The sequence below is a fragment of the Drosophila novamexicana genome, unplaced genomic scaffold (assembly GCF_003285875.2).
Source record: "Drosophila novamexicana strain 15010-1031.04,08,12 unplaced genomic scaffold, DnovRS2.1 tig00000462-arrow-pilon, whole genome shotgun sequence".
Classification (NCBI taxonomy): Eukaryota; Metazoa; Arthropoda; class Insecta; order Diptera; family Drosophilidae; genus Drosophila; species Drosophila novamexicana.
This window is the reverse complement of record NW_020824806.1, coordinates 1,594,199-1,617,065: the sequence shown is the minus strand read 5'-3', so window position 1 is coordinate 1,617,065 and position 22,867 is coordinate 1,594,199. Positions and strand designations below refer to the sequence as shown.

The 22,867-nt window shown below is 41.4% G+C and overlaps 4 protein-coding genes across 4 annotated transcripts in view; 2 read left to right on the top strand and 2 right to left on the bottom strand.

The window, feature by feature from the left end:
• The window catches only part of LOC115760697 (mucin-5AC-like), a 32,374-nt gene extending 31,934 nt beyond the window's left edge, over window positions 1-440 (bottom strand). The window contains exon 1 of the mRNA XM_030702162.1: window positions 436-440. Within this exon, the coding sequence (XP_030558022.1) occupies window positions 436-440 (5 nt within the window). The remainder of the gene's footprint in view (window positions 1-435) is intronic.
• An 11,668-nt stretch (window positions 441-12,108) lies between these two features.
• On the top strand, window positions 12,109-16,172 carry LOC115760695 (endoplasmic reticulum metallopeptidase 1). The gene is made up of 10 exons (XM_030702159.1): window positions 12,109-12,433; window positions 12,981-13,642; window positions 13,708-14,068; window positions 14,128-14,511; window positions 14,570-14,750; window positions 14,818-15,146; window positions 15,201-15,300; window positions 15,365-15,467; window positions 15,531-15,813; window positions 15,877-16,172. Exons 1-10 carry the CDS (start codon window positions 12,326-12,328, stop codon window positions 16,042-16,044), a joined length of 2,679 nt encoding a protein of 892 aa, XP_030558019.1. The 5' UTR covers window positions 12,109-12,325; the 3' UTR covers window positions 16,045-16,172.
• Window positions 16,173-16,742: 570 nt separating this feature from the next.
• Window positions 16,743-19,121, bottom strand: LOC115760842 (polycystic kidney disease 2-like 1 protein). Its single transcript, XM_030702386.1, has 8 exons — window positions 18,556-19,121; window positions 18,268-18,492; window positions 17,979-18,207; window positions 17,690-17,920; window positions 17,387-17,629; window positions 17,136-17,335; window positions 17,041-17,085; window positions 16,743-16,975 (listed from the first exon to the last, which is right to left on the bottom strand). Exons 1-8 carry the CDS (start codon window positions 19,080-19,082, stop codon window positions 16,846-16,848), a joined length of 1,830 nt encoding a protein of 609 aa, XP_030558246.1. The 5' UTR covers window positions 19,083-19,121; the 3' UTR covers window positions 16,743-16,845.
• Window positions 19,122-19,543: 422 nt separating this feature from the next.
• Window positions 19,544-22,837, top strand: LOC115760694 (endoplasmic reticulum metallopeptidase 1). Its single transcript, XM_030702158.1, has 7 exons — window positions 19,544-19,604; window positions 19,947-20,629; window positions 20,689-21,620; window positions 21,682-21,866; window positions 21,927-22,070; window positions 22,125-22,327; window positions 22,387-22,837. The coding sequence occupies exons 2-7, from the start codon at window positions 19,947-19,949 to the stop codon at window positions 22,835-22,837; spliced, it is 2,598 nt and encodes an 865-aa protein (XP_030558018.1). The 5' UTR covers window positions 19,544-19,604.
• The last annotated feature ends 30 nt before the right edge of the window (window positions 22,838-22,867 follow it).

Genomic DNA, 22,867 nt, shown 5'->3' with positions numbered 1-22,867 from the left:
GCGGCACGCAACAAAACATAACTTCCAGCCAGCAATTAACAACAGCAGTTTTCTACTCGTGCCCCTTGCCCCCCCCTGGCAGCTGGCGTTGCTATTTTTGCTGAGACCCAAGGATTTGTGCAATGTGACAAACTGGCTTTGTAGGGCCACGCCAAACGTGACATGGCCCACACGTCGAAAGGGAAATACCCTAAAAAAAAATAAAAATAAGAATTATATGTGCATATTTGTGAAATCCAAAAACTAAATAATCAAATTTGTATGCCCTAAAAGTCAGCTGGGAATAGGCGTCGTCAGTATCCTCTTCTAAATATCTAAGGGTATGCAATATGTAAAGTGACAGATGTTGCCTTCTATACAGCCGCAGGCAAACGCAAACAAGCTTGACAAATGTCTCATATGCATACAACGCTCACCTGCCGCACCTGCCCCTACCCCATGACCCCAAACTCGCACACACACACATACACAGCTGTCGCACACAATTCTTTTGGTTTTACGACACTTTTTGTATGCCTGTGGCAAAGCAGGCAATAAAAACAGTTGCATGTCTTGTTTGTCTGGCAGAAGGATGCTCTTATTACCGGCTCTTTTAACTGAACACCTGAGAATGTATACCAAGCCCGACGCTGGCAGCAATTACAAACTTGAATAAGTTAGTGAATTTTATTAGCAATATACAAATTTCGGCTTATGGCCAACTGTTTGATCATGATTTATTGCTGGCTTATAGCATATTAGGCGTTTCATTTGGGTCAGTCTGTTTAGCCTGATTATTTGGCACCGACTTGAGCCAAATTGAAGACGGGCAGGTTACCGCAAATTTGTTTGACCAGGCCATTGAATGCGGCCAGGAGCAGAGGCGTATTTTGGTCAACAAAAAGCGAAAGTAAAAGCAAAGTTAAATGAAATCATTTTGTGGCTATTTTCTGAAGTCTTCGATTTTTCTTTTTTTATTTTTGCAAATTCATCATGGCTTTTGTGTGTTGTGTGTGTGTGTCTGCTCGCGGGTGTTGGGGGTGTGTCTGCACGTTTCAAAAGCAATTTACTCGCATTGTTGTCGCCGCTTGCTACGCAGCAATTATTTTCTCATATTACGTATACGCAGTGCGTGCCCTATTCGCTGTTTACAGATTTACGAGTATCCCTGCCCCATTATACGACAATTTTCTATTACATTTTTTTTTATTCTCCATTGTTGTGCCATCTTCAGAGTGACTTTTTGTTTTTAAGCCCCAGAAGCCAAATTGTGGCCCACAAGTTCCGTCAAAATCAAGTGCTTGCCCAGCTATATTAACATTATTCTAAGAAAAAAATACCTACGTATTCACTCACGCACTCTGTTGGGTTGTTGCTGCAACAAACTGCGTGTCAAATTAACTTGGGCCAAAGACTGAAGCCAGACTCCCAATGGATGTGATGCCATAATTGTAACGCCCCAATGGCCAGCCTCCAAGGCCGCCCACAGGCAGCCGGCTCCTGCTTCCTTTTCTCATGATTATGCATAATTTTGTGTTTCTATTAGGACGCACAGCCGCGGCCAGCCGTGAAAATTTGCAAGCAATTTATGGTATTACAATTATTTAAGATTCGTAACTTTTCACAAGTTTTGTTTAAAAAAAGTTTCTTATTCCAATTGAATTAAGTTCACGTGTCAAATCAATCTAACGGACAAAATATGACCATAAATCGGTAACGTTTTGACAAAGTTAGTAAAGCGCGCAACTTCAATTAAGTTTCTTAGAAATAAATGTCTACGCAACTTTGCAAAGAAACCAACAAATAACTTACAATATTATTTTTCTGGAAAATGCGAATTAAAGAGAGAAATTATATTATTATTTACTTTAACATTTAACTGACTTTTATTTTTCATTGAAATGATGTGATTTTTTTTGCCGAACTGCAGAATAAGGGTTAAATTGATTTTGCACAATTGCTCGTATTTAACAATAATCATAATCACTCATACGCAGCGTAGGCTTCGGCACACACGTGAACACACACACACACACATACACACGGCCGTAGACAGGCAAATTCCTGATATGAAATATAACAACAATAATAATAATAATCATCGGTTTGTCATCATCAGGAGAACGTATTAGCAGCAGCCATCCTTCGATAATTTCGTATTCATTTCACAGATTGTTTGGGACATCGATTATTATTATGATTCGGATTATTTTTATTTAGAGCTTGGCACAATGAAGGTGATTGATGTTTGCCTCATTAGGGTTCCCATTTGTTAAGAAACAAATGTGTTCGCCCGGCAGGAATTTTAAATCCTGATTGCAAATTCTTTTGCTTTTACCTTTATACTATGTAAGTAGCAGCAAAGCTCATAAATCAAAAATACAGTTGTGACAGCATAAAAAGTAAAGAAAATTTACTTTTCTTTTCCTCTTTACACGTGCGACTATGCGGAAAAGTTCGTAAGCGTAGGCTGTTATGAAAGTCGGTTGGATTAAAAAGCAAACTCGTCTAAATTCAAGTGAATTCAATTACAGTTATAAAAGCCATTTCATTGAATTCGATTGGATTAACTAAACTAGAATTAGAAAGCATTTCCAAAAGCCAATCACTAATTAGTCATTCGTGTGAATCGCAAAAGCGCCAATATAAATTTACAGTTTTAGGCTTTCAATTAAAGCTAAATTGGAAATGCATTATGCTGTTATACCTGATAACTGGTAGCTGCAGCGGGTGTATTAGTTAAATAAACCAGCATCCCTATATTATTGCCCATAGCCAAATCCTTGTACAGGGTATACTTCTGGCGAGTAGTTGCGGCATCTAAATTATTGAATGCTGTGACACACTTTTAATGTAATCAAATCAAATTTAGTGGGTCGGGCACTTCCCGAGCTGCATATGCTAACTACGACTCGCAAGCCCATCAAATGAATGGGCGTGGCAACACACAGTGCGTGTATTCTAAGCCAACCAACCGGGCGCATTTCGTGCAAAATTGAGTTTGCACAATAATTCAATTTGGCAAGCACATAAATTTTAGATATGGCGTTAAAAGGATTTCAATACAATTTCAGATAGACGACGACCCATCGCACCCCACACGCACACACACACACATTATTGCTAGAAGCTCGTACGTAGTTTGAGCTCCATGGGAAATGGGCTGCGAGTTGGAGCACAGATTTTGGCAGGCGTAAAGTTCAATTGGTGTCAGCCTACGAATTTCCAAGCGGTCCTTCGAATCGGTGGCCCAAATATGAACTTTATGACAAAAGCCACACACACACACATACACACATACGCACAAACAAAAGCCTAAAAGCCTGTTTCCCTGATGGGATTTCAGACTGGCCTCTAATAGACACTTAATTAGGTGAATACCACACAGCTGGCTCTATGAATAGATCCCAAGGCTTTAAGCAAAACTCTGTGGCTAAACTTTAACTATAATTTTACGTGTGCTTTTTGGATATGACTGCACTTGTAAATTGACGCACACGAATGGTCTGCAGTTGGAAAGTCCTACACTTTGCGAGTTTCAAGGCTTCTGTCGAGCTAGTCCACAATGACAACTGGTCCTAGTCAGCACTTGTAATTCATGGTTTTGTTGTTGGTCTCTTTCGGTTCAATGAATAGGACATATCAATATCTGAATTCGCAAAGTCATTCAGACTGCAAATGACAACTGAAATGCGATACAAAAGAAGTTTTTCTCTGCTATCTAAGGAAGGGGCGGGCCACTAACGCCCACACACACAATCCCATTCCGACACGTTGCATAAATACTTGTGGGCTTTTTCTATTGTGCATGACTTGGCCTAGCTTCTTAGTTTTCTACATAGACGCAAAAACAGTAGCCAAACAATTCCAATAAGCTACTATACCAAGTGGGGCTGGGGCTGGGCCTGGGTCTGGGTCTGGGGCTTGAGGGGCAAATACCGACGACGCACAAATTGATTGTGCCTGTCAATCAAAAGTGGTTGTTGGCCTTTCATGGCTTAGATAAAAACGTTTTTACCTTGCGGCTTAGGCTGAGTTTTTATGCTAGGACTCAATGCTATGCCCGTGTAAAGGCACGCCCCTGACGACTCAATTCTTAACGACTCACGATCCCAACCATCGGCTCCATTGGAGGTCAGTTTGTCGGTTAAGCTGCGCCATTTAGCAACATTGTTGCGCAGTTTATGGCAGCCATACGACCCGCTTGATTTGCAGCAAACGTAAGCTAGGACACTTCGGCGATGCACATGGTGCAATGTTATAGCTGCAGTTGAGCAAACCGGGGGCCATTACCATAAGCCGAAATGCAGCTTTCCCAAGAATAACTTGAGTCCGCAGATCCAGACACTTTGAAATGGGCTCCCTTGAGAGCACGCTTAATGAAATGAATTTGCTGCAAGAGCAAGGTTCACGACTTGGCAAAGAATAGTATTTCCCTCATACTTGCGGGCCAGCTGATGCGTTTGCATTGCCAACCCGAAATTGTTCAAGTCATTGCCCTCTCTTGGCTCTTGCCGCCAGCAGTCAGAAGTGCAATGGTCTGGCAGCAGAATCCTTTGCCCCTTACCCCATGTCCTGCCCTTCTGTCTTTGTGGTTGTGTTGCCTGCTGAGCTGCCGCAGGCAATGCGATGGCTCGGACTCTGCGGTTCGATGTCCTGCTATGCAATATTCTTGTGCGTAATTTATGTATATATAAATTTATTGTTTAATTGTGGATAACGTGGTCTGGATTGCCCTTACATATATATCTATTTATATATAAATTTTACCCATAAATATATATATTACACGCGCACGATTTGTTTATTGGCTTCTTTTAGTACGAGAGAGACAGACTTTTATATATACACAAACTAATGCTAATAAATTTTAATCATAAATAAATTTTATTAATTGTTAGGAAAAAGAAAATCATAATGAAAGCATGACAAAACTTTTGCTTACTTGAATTCATGAGAATCGCGTAGAAGAGCTATATATAAGCTATTTTTGTTATAACAGCTCGTTCATTTCAAGGATTATTCTAATGTCTTTAATCCCGTACAAAGTTTCTAGCCAGTCATTTGGCCTTAAGCGCAGATATTTTTGTCGATATTCAGAATTGCAAATTGAATGTAAAATGTAAAAATACGAAAGAGAACATGAATCTTTCCCAGCTAATTACATTTTAAAGTAAATCCGTGGGATTAAACATTAAAAGGCGCTGCCTCCTTGCGTCGTTTCCAGCTTACCTGCCGAGCTCCCATTTGTGGACTGGTAATTAATTAAACGCCCCAGCACAGTGGATGCACAAGAAGACAATGGCAAAAGAAAACCAAGTAAAATGGTGGGAAAGCGGAAAATAAATGCATCATTGCGTCTGTATTTTTTGGTTCTCAGCTGAAAAAATGGCATTTTATTTAAGGAGAAGCGATTGCCATAAAGATCCCTCTGTGCATTACAATTATAAAAATAAAAATGGACGCAGTGCAATCAATTGTTGCCCTTTTGCACATTGCACAAGTTTTAATTAAAATGCTTTAAAGCGTCTATTTTAAATACAGGCCAAGCAAGCACAGCAATTGCAGCGTCTCTTGGCAAGCTGTATTTGCTTGCAATCAGGTTGATCCTGTTGACTAGATTGGGCCCGAACTTATAGCAATTACGGCGGTAAGTGATGCATAGCTGAAGCTCGTAATTTATGCTGTCGTTGTTAGGATAGGTGGGGAATGGCAACTGGCACCTGAAAGGCGTCAAGTAGCTGCTCATAAATCAGTGGAAAATCTGCGTATGCTTCACATGAGTTCATTAATAAGCGGCAACACCCTCTGACACCCCATCCACAATCCACATGAACGCTTCAGCGGGTCCGTGTCACAGTGCGTATGCGTGTTGCCTGCTTTTGCACACCAATGGCTGACACTCAAAATCGACAGCTGCGTTCGACTTGCGAGTACACCCACATGATGTCTGCTGACGCATTTAATGCCCTATAACCGACTCGCGGCCAAATATCGAATAACTCTTGCGTAAAATTTTATTTTTCTTGGAATTACTTACATAAAAAAAGCTCATATGAATCGAAGTTGGAATTGACACGCTTGTTATGAGCTCTTTTTCTTTTTCTGTATCCTTTTTATAAAATATGTTCGCCCCTCATCTATCGCAATATTCAGAGTTAATCAGGTTGCCTGAAAACTTTGAACGCAGCTAATGCTAATGAATGCCAAAGTAAACAAACGACACAGTAATTAATTGTAGACAGTTCTTGTTTAACTTGTCGGCACAAAATAAACATTAAAATTTCCTCAAAGTGGTGCCACAATCCACACATATTCAAATGCTCGTCAAAGCATTCAAAGAAAAATTGACATAATTTCTATGTTAATTTTTATACCCTGAACCCATTAAAAATGGGTATAAGGGTATATTGTATTTGTGCAAAATCCAAATGTATGTAACAGGCAGAAGGAAGCATCTCCGACCCTATAAAGTATATATATTCTTGATCAGCATCAATAGCCGAGTCGATCTAGCCATGTCCGTCCGTCCGTCCGTATGTATGAACGCAAGGATCTCAGAACCTATAAGAGCTAGAGACTTAAAATTAGATGTAGATGCTCCTAGTTCCCGCGCAGATCGAGTTTGTGTCCGATAATCGATAACTTACTCCGTTTCCAAGCAATCGATAAAAATCGATATCGATATTCTGTTTTTTGGGCAATTTTGATAAATAATAAGAGCTTGAGTCACCAAACTTGACATATAGCTTCTAAAATAGAATATATATATGCATTTGATGTTGTCGGCCGCATTTGTGTCATTGTCCGGCACACAAAACTCGAATGTGGGAGTGCGGCTTTGTACGTGTATTTGTATTTCCGTGCTCTTGCTTGTTACTGGACGGAGGCCGCACTTTCATGCCGTACTCAAGATTCTATGCTGCGTATTTAGTGCGACGCACATATGGGTAAGTATGCCATACATAACATATGGTTGGGAGCACGTTTAATACCATCATAATGTGAGGATAATGCGCTTGGTCAACGACCTGCTCCATGCAGGCTTCAATTGGCAAACGGCGGGCCCTTAGTAATGGAATGCTATCAATGATATCATCGTAGAATGCGCAGCATGTGAATGCTATATAACAATAAATGTGCGCGGTATGCAATGGTTAAGGAGCAGTTGGACATATGACGCCCACAACTGAAACCTGATTAAATACGCTTACGCTATCGTAAAAAATATCGTAAATTGAGCTACCGAGCAAAGGAATTCAATTTCAGGTTCGTAACAAATATCCAGAAAAATATAGCATACTTATTGGAGCATTCATAACTATTGTTGCACTTCTGCTAAATTGCTAACCGAGTTGTTAACATTCTCACATGACACTAAATTCTAGGTAGTGCTATATAAAAGCAATAAGTACGTATTCAGAAAAGTGAGGATACATCAAATTTATGTTGCTAGCTACTCACAAACAGACGATTAGGTTACTACGTCTAATTTTCTGTAAGTAAACCACAAAAAAAAAGGAAAGGAAACACCGACGGAAATACACGATGAAATAAGAACCAAAAAAAAATCCAAAATATAACAACAAAGCAAATTGTGGGGGGGGAGGCAAGCAGCGTTTAGCGAAGACAACAACCGAGACTCACATGTTTTAGCGGGCGCATAAAAGTATGCTACACTGCGGATATAGAAGCATGTCAAGCTGTCATTGAGTTTTAGTTGATTTATTTTATTTTTATTTTTTTAGGGGCTGCTCTGGCATCGAATTCACTGCACAATTGCGGATTATTGAAATTTACATTTCGTTTATAAAATTATATAATTTCTTTTAGCTAAGCAGGAACATTTGGCGGCCCATGCCTTGGCAATAAACACAAACTAGCACAAGAACACACACTCTGAGAAATACACACGCGCTCGCATAACTGCCTTACTTTTTGTATATGGGATTTGCGTTTCAGTAGCACGTTGCGTTGCCAGAACTTGCTGAGCTGCCCAGACGAGACGACCAAAAGCTACGACAGTTCAACTACGACTAACTGAACTGAATATCAAATGATACTGCCGAGCCAGGCGATTCCTAAATGTGAGTATATGTACATGTGTGTGTGTGTATGTGTGTGTGCGTGTGTGTGCAGGCAACGGGCGATGGCAAAGCGTGCGACACAGCAGGCAGCGGAAAAACAGCGCGAATTTGAGTGGAAAGCCCAGCAGGATAGAAAAGTACAAGCAAAGCAGCTGACACACATTTTGGGCTTTGTTTTGGTTGTGCCCAGGCGTCGCAGGGATAACGCAGCATACGCCGTGAGGTGGAGGACGCTGCGGCGGCTGCTTGCCGGCGTTTTTCGCTCTCTCTTACAAAAAAGAGATAGAGAGAGAGAGAGAAAGAGAGAAACAGCGCCTGCGCTTAGAGACCGAATGTGTTCCGACTTCAGACAGCGGTCTGCATAAATAAAAAATAGTTTAATAAAAAGTCCCGATTGAACAATCTGGGCTCTTCAAGATGACCCGTCAACAATATTACGAGAGTTAGGCAAAGGTTTTGGCGCATTGGTCATCGGAGCTATTCATATATTCATTCACTCGGGCATTCATTTTATCGATTTCATTTTGACCAATATTCGGATGAACGTTTTGTTTACGAATTTGTGTGACACAAGACATGAATGAATGAATATATGAACTATACACACACATACCAACATATTTCTAGAGTAAAATAGTACAGCGACAACTAAACAACTGTGTGTGGGTGTGCGTGTGTGTGTGGGTGTGCATCTGTGCATGCTGTCTTCTTTTCACTCAGGTTGAATGACACTAGCAGTGGATGGACACCCGCCCGCCCGTAACTTGCACGTTGCTGGTTTGCCGCTTTATGTCCTCAATTCCAAGCGGGAAGCCATCAGCGAGTGTGTGTGTGTGTGTTCGTCCTAGGCCTCTGTCAAGTATGTGTACACTGACAGCATCAGTTCGTATTTGCACGGGAAGTGAGAAGGGCGTGACACAGTTTCATGGACTGCAAGCGAATTTGTGCAATCTCCAAAGGAATCCAACAGTGTTCGTGCGTATACTTAATATTTTAAACGGTAAGTGATCTTAGCGCGGCTCAAATAATTAAGATAATATTCACAATATTATCAGACAAAAGCAAAACATTTTATTTAATTCTGTTATCAATTTTAATTTTTTGAAACTAAAAGAATTTCAGCTCAACTTAAACTTGCGCTACCTTTTATTTTGAAGCCTATTATTTTCTTACTCTAACATTGAAAAAGAGCTTTTATACCTGTTTACAGACTTTTCACAACTGAATAGACAAGCAAAACCGATGGTTCCCAGACCCATTTATCCTTGGTTTTACCCTACCAAAGATAATGTCCTGATAAACCTAAATGACCGTAATGGTCAAAAAATATGAATGCTTTTTTTTCAGCCATTCCCCAGCGACAATACCATCCCTTCGACGGTACCTAGTTGACCCACATATCCTTGGTCATACCATACCATTGATATAGTCCTAGTGAACCTAGAGGACCGAATTCCTGCAAAATGCGTACGGAAACGGTCCAGAAATATGAATTCGTTTATGCTTTTAGTACCCCTTGTTAATAGTTGCAGTTTAACAGAATCTTGTGGCTTCTGTTAAAAGCGACAGCAAAAGTATGCCATAAAAATTTGAAATCGCTGATTTAACAGATGACTGTTAAGAATATTTTTGCAGCCTGCAGGTATGCTATGCAATTAATTCATGCCCCGTTTGGGTATGCAATGAAATTTTTCATTCATAAAAATTTTAGTTCGTCTACCTGCTGGGCATTTCTGTTCGCCTGGTACTTTGGCCAAATTTTCGTTCAAATCTAACGCCCCCCTTAGCTATTAACAGTGGTATGTTTAGTAACAGCTGCTTAGCAGTAAACTGTTAACTAACAGCTGCAGCTGCTAATTAACAGTGGCCTGTTAAAAAAAATGCAAGTCATCTTTAAAATAAATTTTTCTGTGCATCTACCTGCTGGACATTTCTGTTCGCCTGGTACTTCAGCTGAATTTTGATTTGAAAATGTGAGCCAACGGCCGGACCTAGTGAAATGGTATTTTGCAACCGTTTATATTTAAACTTAATTTAATTGTGGATAAAGCTTTAAGCGAATTTTGTTGAGATTTAGAACTATAGGTTTTCCAGGACTATATCTATGGTATGGTAAAACCAAGGATATATCGGTCATCTAAAAACCATCGAGGGAGAAGGGTTTGGCTGAAAAAAAAACGCATGCATGTTCATATTTCTGGACCATTTCCGGGCAAATTTTGCGCGAATTTCGAGATGTAGGTTAACCAGGACTCTATTAATGGTATATTAGGACCAAGGATATTATGGGTCATCTAGGAACCGATTTTGACTTTCTGTTCGGCCAGGGACGTGCCCGATTTAGTATGTGTGTAGTAAATAAAGTCCTTTCCAGAAAAGGTTGGGAGTTAAAAAGCCTTAAATCAATTTTTTCATTTTGTAACTCATATTTTTGAATGTAAATGGACAACTGGACAACGTTTTTGACAAAATTTTTTAATTAAAATATCTCCGCTTTCCACTCGTACGGATACGAGTATCGATTGTCATCCAAAAATCCACATTCTAAGAGATGTTCCAATTAGACAGTAAATGAAAGCATCACGTCTTTTGCGAAAAATGGTTTTTATCTGAAATCAAAAAACATTGATTAAATATCTCGGGAAAGTATAAGTATTCAATAGATCTTCAATCTTACCTTCGGCTCATATATTTAATTTGCGGGCCAAAAATCTTCTGTTAAAATGTAAATTTTTTTTATTATTGTAGCAGCATTGCAGTATGCATTAATATATTTATTTTATCAGAATGATGTTAAATGGATATATCATAAAAAGTTATGTATTTTAAAAAGGGTGTATGCAGAGATATCTTATTTACAATTAATGTTTCATTTAACCTGTAAGGAATTTGCAGAGGATGCTTTGAATCAAACCAAGCCAGCCACAAAGTATACTGTGAAGCACAAGTGTGCTTGCCTTGATAAACTTGGCATTCTTTTATGAATTAAATGTATTTTATTTATGAATTGCACATCAAATTTACGTGCCTCTAATTTGTTGCTCAACGTATTCGAAGCTCATCGACGACTCATTGAATATTAAACAAATCGTTTTATTTATTTAGGTGTCTGTACATTTGAGAAGTAAACAGAGACAATATGGACTGTCAGTCGCAAAGTGGATTGCGTCGATATTAGAGTGGAGGCAATATTAAAAGAAATACCGCCCGCGAGCAACTAATGGTTGAGTTGGCACTTAAACGAAATCTTTAATATGGAGATGAGGTCAGTCCAAATCGCACTTTGGAACCAGAAACAGCATCAGCAGCAGCAGCAGCCGATACGCAATATCAACGTTCGAGTTGACGATATACAATGTGCAGTGAAGCACAGGATAAAGTTGCCAAGGTACAAATTATAAACAATCAAAACTTTTCCTGCTAATCCCAATGTTCGTGCAGGACGTGCCACAGCATAGGTCATGGAATTGCAGTTGCAAACTTTGTTCCACTTTGACATGCTGCATTGAAAGAAATATATGTGTTATGCACTTGTGTGTGTGTTCTAGTTAATGCCTGAAAAGGGTTGACTTTTAATCTAGTAAAGTCCGAAAACAAAACTGTGCTGCAGGCAAACATGTTAGAGACTCTCCCATAATTTTTAGTGCTCTGGAGAATGTTTACGTAAAATATGTGCAAATCAAATGAGGTTTTTAGAAATATGATCAGGTCGATTGGACCCTAAACTATTTCGTTGAGAATTCTTAAGTAACCGATGTTATGAAGCGATAATATATATGTACTACATAGAAATAACAAGCATTGCTCGTAAATAAGCCAAATTATTTGACTCGCTAGTGAATGCCATTGCGGGAGCATTTGTTTGAGTGCGTTCTAACACATATGCCGCACCTTGTAGCGCACCACAGCTGAATTTGAGGAAGCCAAAGACCATGCAGATAAGATACCAACATATCGGTATCGACTGCCAAAGCAGTCGAAGTCGAAGCCATTCGCTGGCCGGATCAGTCGCTGTCCAAGTGCTGCGAGTTTCAGATCGTCAGTCAGTCGATCGGCAGTGAGCCTCCGCACAAGTCGAGTAGTTCGTGCTGGTTTGCACAACGCGCTGTTCAGAGAGCGATCGAGCTAACGAGAGAAAGTCAGAGAGAGGCAGAGAGAGAGAGAGAGAGAGAGAGCGAGAGAGCATAGGTCGTTTCAAGTGTTTATGTATACATAAAGAACTATTCATTGGGACCGGTTGAAAGTGCACAACAGATCCAATGAGCAGTGATAAAAAAGTGCGGCGTCGTGTTATAACGCCGACAACAGACGCCAGCAATGCGGATCCGTTGCTGAGGCAGCCGCAGTTGCACCTGTACGAAGATGAGGTGAGCTGGTAATCAAGGGCAATCAATTAGCGGTCAAGAAGTTTCTTTAAATGGAACAAGTGCCGGATAAGTGTGTGTGTGTGTGCGTGCGTGTGCGTGTGTGTTTGTATAAGTACATTGATTAGATTACCTAATTCAGGTCGTGCTTTGTTGAATAATCAACAACACAAAAAGTACTGTGTATCGCATATTAGCCATTTGCAAATTCAACAGGTGTATATGTTAAATGTGGCAGCTGCAACTGCCGTACGCGTTCCCATTTTCAAGCCCAGACACAGTCACCCACTCTTCATGGCCTTATCGAGGCAACAATTTCGGCGGCAACAGCTGCACAGAGCGCAACATGTTGGACCGTTGATAAGATAAAGTCGTGTTGGATTAAATCGAACTATTAGCACATTTTACTCGAGCCACAAAGTATCGTCTGTGCTTTAATTAAACACTGATTCACCTAGGCATATCTTGAACCGACATCAAGAACCAACCAAAAAGACCGCAACCACTTGAAATACTAACCAATTCTTGCCGCTCTTTCCACACCCGACAGCAGGCCAACTGCTGCGAACGAGTTTTCGTTAGTCGCGAGAAGATCAAATGGTATTGGGCGCCCGCGTTTATTGGCTTCTGGTTGCTCATCTATAGCGCCATATCCATACCCGCTTCCAATCACCTGCCACGGCCGCTTAGTATAAAAGATGAGGCCAAGTATCCGGAACGCTTCATCGCCGAGCGCGCGGAGCTGAATCTGCAGCGTCTGGTGGCTCTGGGCCCACGTGTGGTGGGCAGTCGCGAGAATGAAATGGGTTCCATTCAGGTGATCACCTCCACCATGCAGAAGGTGCGAGCTGAGCTGGGCGCTGTCCATGAGATTGAAATGGATGTACAGGTGGCCTCCGGCAGTTACATACACTGGAGCGCAGTCAACATGTACCAGAGCATACAGAACTATGTTGTAAAGATCAGTCCCAAGGGCTCAAACAGCAGCACCTACTTGCTGGTCAATAGCCACTTTGACACGGTGCCGGCGGGTCCAGGCGCTGGTGATGACGGCTCCATGGTGGCCGTCATGATGGAAACTCTGCGAGTGCTGGCCAAATCAAAGTACGCGCTGAAGCATCCGGTTGTCTTTCTGTTCAATGGCGCAGAGGAGAATCCACTGCAGGCCTCACACGCCTTCATCACGCAGCACAAGTGGGCCAAGAACTGCAAGTGGGTGACTGACATCAGTTCCTGTTCAACATAATTCTCAACTAATTGTTTTATTTTATTGGCAGAGCTCTGATCAACTTGGACTCCGCTGGCAATGGCGGTCGCGAGATTCTCTTCCAGTCCGGTCCCAATCATCCGTGGCTTATGAAGAGTTATCGCCGCGCCATCAAGCATCCCTATGCCTCGACCATAGCTGAGGAGATGTTCCAGCACAACTTCATACCATCCGACACGGACTTCCGCATATTCCGTGATCATGGCGCTGTGCCCGGTCTGGACATGGCTTATCAGTATAATGGTTATGTCTATCACACGCGCTACGATCGCGCGGAAATTTTTCCACGCGGCAGCTTCCAAAACACCGGCGACAATCTCTTGGCTCTCATCCGTGAGATTTCGAGTGCGCCGGAGCTAGAGGATACCTCGGTAAGAAGCAATTGAAGCTCAAGTGATGAGCAGGAGTATAAACTTCAATCTCTTCGTAGAAACACGCCGAGGGACACACCGTTTACTACGATGTCATGGGCTGGTTCTTGGTCTTTTATACCGAAACGGAGGGCATCATTCTCAATGTGGTTGTCTCCATAGGCGCCATTGTTGTCTGTGGACTCGCCATCAAGCTGATGGCCACCAACTCGGGCATCAAGCTGCAGAAAATACTCAAGCGTACGCTGCACACGTTTATTTTGCTCATCCTAGGCGTGGTAGCAGGCGCTACCCTGCCCATTATCATTGCCGTATTCATGGATATAACGCACATGCCGCTATCCTGGTTCACACACAACTGGCTGATGTTGGGCCTCTACTTTTGTCCGTTCTTCTTTGGCGTGGCCATTGTGCCCGCACTCTATTTCCACTATACCGCGACTGTGAGTATTGATTCAAACCACTCGAACTGTAGCTGGCGGCTCATACGCTGCTTTCTAGGATCGATTTCCGATTGGACAACGTGTGCAGCTGCTGATGCATTGCCACTGCCTATTCCTGGCGCTGCTCACCCTGGTGCTGACTATCTGCAGCATTCGTTCTGCATTTGTGCTAATGCTGACCTGCATGTTCTACACGGTGGGCCTGGTCTTTAATCTGGCCACCAATCTGCACACACGCAGTAAGTTAACCCAGCCGAATGGTCTACGGAATCAACTAATCCTCGTAACAATCGTCACTTTGTGCAGATGTTGTCTGGATCATACCGCACATTGTGTGCTATGTGCCTCCGTTTCTGTTCTTTGCCTATTTCTCGCACAGCTTCCTGGTCACCTTCATTCCCATGTTCGGTCGCTTCGGCGACAAAGTTAATCCGGATCTGATTTTGGCTGTCTTCAGCGTTGCAGTGGGCATGCTTACTGGCGGCTTTATCGTACCCATGCTTCACATGTTCCGCAAATCGAAGACCATCATCTGCGCCCTGCTGGGCGTCACCTTGGTGTGCATCATCATTGCTGTTACTCCACTGGGCTTCCCCTATAGGCCAGAGACGAGTGTGCAACGTTTCGCCGTATTGGTAAGTCGCATGGCATGATTCCCCAGAAGTCAGTCTATATACTCTGTCCTACAGCACGCTAAGCGCACCTTCCACGATGCCAACAACAATGTTCGCCGCTCCGAAACTGGTTACTTCATCATGCCACAGGACAGACGCACCTATTCCGTAAAAAGTAGGTATTTCATTAAAAGATGACTTGTCGCATTATCTAAACAATTTTTCCTCCTGTTTTGCAGATAAGGTAATTAACATGACTCTGGCCAGATCTGTAAAAGAGGAATGTCTCAAGGAAACTTTGTGTGGTTTTCCACTATACAACATGCGCTGGCACAATACCAGGTAAGCCCAATAGCACAACACTCACCAGGGATCCAACTAACTCGTTTCCGTTCTGAAATTCAGGGAGCGTGGCTTATGGATACCCGCATCGGAGCCTGTGCTGGGTACGCTGCCTGCGGTTAAAGTCGTATCCAAGAAGCAACTGACACCCAATAAAATCCGCTTTGAAATGGAACTAAGTGGCCCCGATCACATGGGTATCTTTGTGCAGCCATTAAATGGCGCCCGAGTTGTTGGCTGGTCCTTCCATCAGGCGCCATTACGCCTGAACTATCAGCCGCCATATTATATCTACTTCTCCTACGGCGTCAACGGTGACCCGCTGAAGTTCTGGCTGGAGCTTGAGGTGAGTTCGTGCTCGGATATATTCTCCAAGCTTCTGATTAACGTACGCAATTACACTTTGTAGAAACCCAGCGGAGATTGGAATACTCCTACGCTGGAGTTGGGCCTACATGGTCATTGGATTCACCACAAGGAGTTGCATACCGAAGATTTTAAGAAGTTCCTTAGCAGTTTTCCTAGCTATGTGGACGCAACGCCCTGGCCGGCGTCCTATGACACATGGTTGTACTGAAAATATATGAAATTTATTAGAAATGACAAGTCTAGATAAAGTCTAAATATATACTGAATAGTATTTAATATATTAAGTGTATTCTATGTACCGGAAGTTGAGGAGAAAATAAATATCAATGCAGGTTTCCGTAAACTACGTACATACACACAAGAGATATAAATTTCCTTTCGGTTACATTAGACGGCAGCAAAAAAATTAATTAATTAAATTAAATTTCAGTTCTTATTAATCTAATAGCTGAACCTCTATTAGATAAGGATTTTCGCTACCTTGGCAACTAGTCATTTGTAATTTACAGTTTTGTATTTTTACTTCAAAGACGATTAGGGATTTTGGGGTCTCGCACTGACCCTGTTCCGTAATAGATCCATACTTAGTTAAATACAATCATGGACAAAAACATTTATTATTCGCATCTCATCTAACGTTCGGGTATTATTTTATCTGAACACATATAATATAAATCAAGAATCGAAAGGTCGGAAGGTATACAGCTGAATTAGGCGGAAAGCTCCATTCTATCGTATGCTACCTCACCTAACGTCATTTAGATATGGCCGGCATTGTAAATATTTGTGCTGCCGGGTTAAGCACTGATTATCATTACTAATGATAATTATACTCTGTATATGAGGTGAATAAGAGAATATATTGGCGTTAAGCATAATCAGCAAAATATTCTGGCAAAGTGTTTTTATTCGATCTGTTAGCTGTTCTAAATATGTGATCGATCAGAGAAATGAGAGCAAAACCAGTTTCATTCTTTTTTCTTGGATTCGAAGAAGAACAGCAAAGGTTTCATGCATTATCATTTGCCTTCATTTTTTCTGTCTTTTTCTTTTCATTTTTCGCAGCGGTTATTATATCTCCAATATTATTATGAAGACGATAAAACACGTTCTCAATCATATCCAGACGAGAAAGTAGGCTGCAAAGCACACAAATTAGATTTTTAAAAGTAATTAAATGAATTGCATAATTGTAGATAATTACAAATCCAGATCTGACTCGATTTCCGTATTTTCCTTAATGAGAAGCCTGCAATGGAATGTCAAGAGTTTTTTTTTTTAATCAATCACTTAACTTACAATTCTTCAAGCTTGCTTCCATCGAGCGGCTGGTTTAGCTCATGTGCAGCTGCCCATTCTGGATAACGAGGTGCCTTGAAAAGCCCAAAAGTCACTCTGAACAATTGCTTTCTTATATAATACCACAAGAATGACGGTTGTAAGCCAACCGCCGTTGTGGCTGTTCGATATGATAATACGATAGCGGAAAAGAATATATTCTAAAAAACAACGTCAAGTTGTATAGAGCCCAACTAAGTAAAGCAGCTTACCATTATAACGAAAAATATCAACAATATGTAGGTCAGAAAGAATATGGGACCCAATATTTGGGACTCGTGTTCCAATTGAAAGTAGTCGAAATCAGTAACCAACAAGCGCAACATTGTTAAGAATGCAGTTGGAAAATTTCTAAAATCTTCGTTCTCGGAACCAAAAAGGAGTAGCCCAAGATTTCCATAGGCAGTAAACGCAATGAGGAACATGACGGCAAAGGCCACCAACTCAGCTGAAGCCTAGAATTAAACGCTTGAGCCAATTAAATAGATTAAATCACATTATAAAAGGACTATTACGATTTGCATAGCAATGCCAAGGTTTCGTAGAACGGGATTAAAGTCCATAAACCTAAGCAGATTCATCCAGGTAAGAAACACCAAGATTCCGAAAGCATCCTCATGAATCGAATACGTCAGGATCAAGTAATCCAATGAAACAAAATGGTAAGTTACAGCGTTGATCTGCTCATCGATTTCGCGCTCATAAAAACCGAGATAGATTGTATAAATGAGCGACAGATAAATTATCTAGTGTGAGAAATATTGTCAAGAAATAGAGCCAACAATATTTTCGGGCTAAGCTTACAACTATACTAGGTATATTCAATACTGCCTGTTTTGTAAAGAGATTCTTATAGCCTTTCAGATAGAGTTTCTTGATCTCGACGTAGGTATAATAAAAATTGATAACATATACGACAACGGCGCAACCCAAAATGAATCCACCAGACGAGGTGATCACTGGATTCGAATAGATGGATTCCGAGTCAAATTTTGCATTTATAAGACCGGTGGGCAATATCTCGAAAATTAATCTGCAATTTGTAGGACATTATGTTGAACAATGTTGTCAATTAGGCTAGGAAATCAAATACTTAGTGCCTATTAGCAGACCGATATTTAAGTTGATCATATTAATTTCAAACACAACGATCCGTGAACCACGATTTAACCATTCAATTTCTTTAAGGTGTCGTATGAGGCCCATATTTACATCCTTATTGTATGACAATGGTCGCACATACCCTCCGCTGTGATAGGTATGCACTCTTCCCCGGATAGGCAAGGCATTCAGCTCATCCATTGTTTTGAACTCAGTCCTGCAGTATACAGTTGGATACAGAGAGCTAAACATAATTACTTGTATGCAAATTTACATTTACCCCTTATAGAACGGCTCCTTGAACTCATTGTCAGCCGAATATGCCGCCATACATGTGTTATAGTATCGAGCGAAAGCCTGATGCACATGGCAAGTGTTAGTTTTAACACGAATCTGTCGTAGTCTCGGTGCTCCAAGTAGTAAACTTTCATTTAGAAATAAACGACCATACAAGGTTGGTCTATTGCTAATAACACTTGGCTGCCATTTAACGCTTTCATCATAGACGACGCCATGCAGCAAAGGAAGGACCATAAATTCCATATAATCCCAGAAATCTGGTATTGTAATTACCTTATCGAAAGATATAGTTGTATTTTTAGACGTATATACAGCTCTTCTAAGTAGTTGATGTATGCTCATTGTAAAATAATGCTGGTGACGCGTGTTCAGTGCGTTGCCAACCAAGGTAACGGCTGTCAAGTAGATATAAAAGATGATCAGCTGCAACAAGGCCTTTTTGGTACCCTTCTCCGTTGTATAGGTCAAGGTACCGTAGGTAGGTTGTGGGCGCTTCACGTATTCCATATTTCTTTTTCTTCAGGTTTGATTTTTCAATTATGATTCACTACGACATTTAGTTCTATGCTGTATGTAATTTACAATAGCATCGCATAGTTCTTTAAAATTCGGTGTTGTATTTTATTTAAAAAGCGAAATTAAGTTGGTCGGGAACCGAAATACTGTGTTGTTAAAACTGTTCTTTTCGATTTATAGTTATTGTTTTCGGGTTTTTTTTAAATATTTTTTTTTTTAAGGTAAGCATCATTGTTATAAATGTTTATTTACCTTGCGGTAATAAGATATATGCCGACATAAAGCTTAATCTAACCGCTGGTCATCAAACCATAAACCCGCCAAGTTGCCGCATGCTATCGCCAAATCGTAATCTGTGAGACATTATCGGCGATAAGCCCCAACTTAGTGGCATATAGCCTAAATTTTTGCTTTACATTTGGTTAACTGTGTCAGTTTTCCAACTCAAGTATTGTGGCGCGGTCAAATTTCTTGTGCTCAGTCCAAAAGACTAACTAAAGGTCATCAATAAAGGTAATGTTCCAAATCAATTAAATATATAGTAAAAATGAAAAAAAGTAATTTTGAAATAAAAATTGAACTAGATTTAACCAAATAAAAACATAAGAACGTGCAGAATTGTCAAATCTCACAATATCAGTTCTCTAGAAAGACTTCGAATGAATTTCTTAAATGCAACAACTGAAATTTCAGAAATAATAAATGTAGTTCATTACAAAAGAATTGCTTACATTGCAAGCCTTATGGCCATGGTAATCGATATGATAATGTTTGTAATTCTAAGTATTGATAGATTAGCTAGGGGTTTTTTTTTCAGAATAAGATATTTTTAATGTGCTGCTTACCCTTTCACAGATGTCATTCTCCAGCATTGACATCACAACTGAGAAGTCGTCGAATAAAGGCGGCGGAAAGTGGCCTTGGTATGGGGCGCCCATCTTTTGTGTAATCTGGTTTACACTTTTCTATGTGACCGTCATACCAAGCTTTTTCTCCTATCCGAAAATGATCTATGTTCGAGATGAGGCCAATCACCCGGACGAGTTTATAGGCGAGCGTGCCAAGATTCAGTTGGCCGAGTATTCGTCGATTGGAAACAAAATGACTGGATCGATAAATAATGAGGTGCATGTCGTTAATTTTGTGCTGCGCGAGGTGCAAAAAATTGTGGATCAGTCGCGCAGCGATCTATATGATATCGTTTCGGAGGTGCAGTACTCCTCGGGCAACTTCTACTTGTGGGATACGGCCGCCAGCTACGACAATGTGTCCAATGTTGTGGTCCGGATCTCAAGAAAAGATAGTCCCAATGACAACTATTTGTTGGTTAACTCACATTACGATTCAGAGGTGAAAACGCCGGCGGCAGGTGACGATGGCATCATGGTGGTCATAATGCTGGAAACACTGCGCGTAATCGCACGCTCCGAAAGGCCACTGGCTCATGCTGTGGTCTTTCTTTTCAATGGCGCCGAGGAGGCGAGCATGATGGGCGCTCATGGTTTTATCACAAAGCACAGATGGGCAGCCAATTGCAAGTGCGTAGACTCACGCTTTTCTTGAATTTTATAAATCTTGAATCTGTCATTTGTTTTAGAGCGCTTATCAATCTGGACTCGACGGGCTCAGGTGGTCGCGAGGTGTTGTTTCAAACGGGACCCAATCATCCGTGGCTCATGAATTACTATCAGAAGTATGCTCCACATCCCTTCTCCATAACACTAGCCGAGGAGCTGTTCCAGAATAACTTTATACCATCCGATACGGACTTTCGCATATTCCGCGACTATGGCAATGTCCCCGGCTTGGATATGGCGCACGCCCTCAATGGATATGTCTACCACACCACATACGACAACTTTAAGAACCTGGCGCGCGGTACTTATCAGACCACGGGCGATAATGTTTTGGCCTTGACCTGGGCGCTGGCAAATGCTCCTGAGCTCGATGATACCTCTGCCCACGAGGAGGGACACGCTGTCTTCTTCGACTACCTCGGCTGGTTCATTATCGTCTATACGGAATCGGCCAGCATTGCCATTAATATTGTTGTTTCTGTGGCTGCTCTAATTTGCATTGGCCTCTCCGTTTACTTTATGACCAAGAGCAATGACGCGGATGCACCGAAGGCTGTGGCCGTGCGTTTTGGCATTATCTTTCTGGTACAGTTGGGTGCAGTGATTATAGCCTGGGGATTGACCATACTCGTGGCTGTTTTCATGCATGGCGTTGGCCTTGGAGAGTCCTGGTACTACAGCATTTGGATGACATTCGGCTTGTATTTCTGCCCCATGTTCTTTGGACTGGGCTTGCTGCCTGCCTTTTACATAGGCTGGACCAAGCACAAAACGAACATGAAGCTCAACCAGACCATTGCCTGCTTTATGCATGCTCATTGCATTTTAATTGTGTTCCTTTGCCTGCTCCTGACAGGCCTGGGCATACGTTCAGCCTTCTTTCCCATGATAGGTTTGTCCTTCTACACCATCTCTATCATTGTGCAGCTGATCCTTAAGGTGACCATTAAGAGTAAGTGCCTCATCCAACATTTGATGTATTCAGCTAATTGGTATATATTCTTCTTTTGCAGAGAGCTACTTTATGTCGGTACATTTGGTTTTCCAGCTGTTGCCTTTCTTCTTCTACACCTATTTGAACTATGTAATTTTGCTGGTATTCGTACCCATGCAGGGACGCGATGGGCCTGATAGCAAACCAGATATGCTGATTGCAATCTTCATCGCCCTGATGACGATGCATTTTGCTGGATTCATAGTATGTCCTAAAGGAAAAATAATATTATAGCTGTGCATATATCAAATCTTCGATTTCCAGATACCAATTTTAAACAAATTCCGCAAATCGAAGATCTTTATCTCAATGTTTGGAGTACTAACCATTATATTCATTATATTAGCCGCCACGCCTGTGGGCTTCCCTTTCAAGGAGGATCTTGCCGCACAGCGCTACTATGTTCTGGTAAGATCCTTTTCTATTGACTCCAGATCCATCGTAATCCAAAGTTTCATTTAGCACACGCAACGCACACTGCACAATGCGGATAATAGTATAACACAAGAAACTGGATTCTATATACAACCCGTTGATACTCGATACTCAGAACTTTATGATACAACGCTTAAGAACGTTGAACCCGAGAGCTGGCTCGCGGATAACTGTGCTTCAGAGCCCTATTGCAGTCTACCGCTATACAGTGGACGTTGGTTGAATTGGAAGTACGTCCGAAACGTTAATTTGGTATAATCTCAACTGATCTCCATTATATTGCTTTTAGGGATTCAGCTCGTTGGATCTACAGTACGGCGCCAGTGTTTCCAGTTGTCACAGAGCTCACTGAGATATCAAGACAGTCTATTAGCCAGAACAAAAAGCGTTACGAGTTCAGTTTAAAGGCTGGTGATCGCATTGTCATGTACGTTGATCCCATGGAGAACGTGAAGATTACAAACTGGTCGTTCGACGAAACCGTTTTGGTGGATGGCCATACTGCACCATATTTCATATACCATGTCTCCTCCATGGTTGAGGAGCCCTATAATTTCTGGCTGGAGTTTGAGCACGATGCAGCCAATACAGATGGACCGTACTTCAAGCTGGCTGTGAGTGTACATTTCCTTTACCATCCGGAGTATTACACGAGCGAGTTTAAGGAGTTTCTTAGCACCTTTCCGGCCTGGACATATACTACCGATTGGTTTGCCTCGTATGAGAGTTGGATTTTTTAAAAGCTACAAACGAATAGTTTACAAATATCT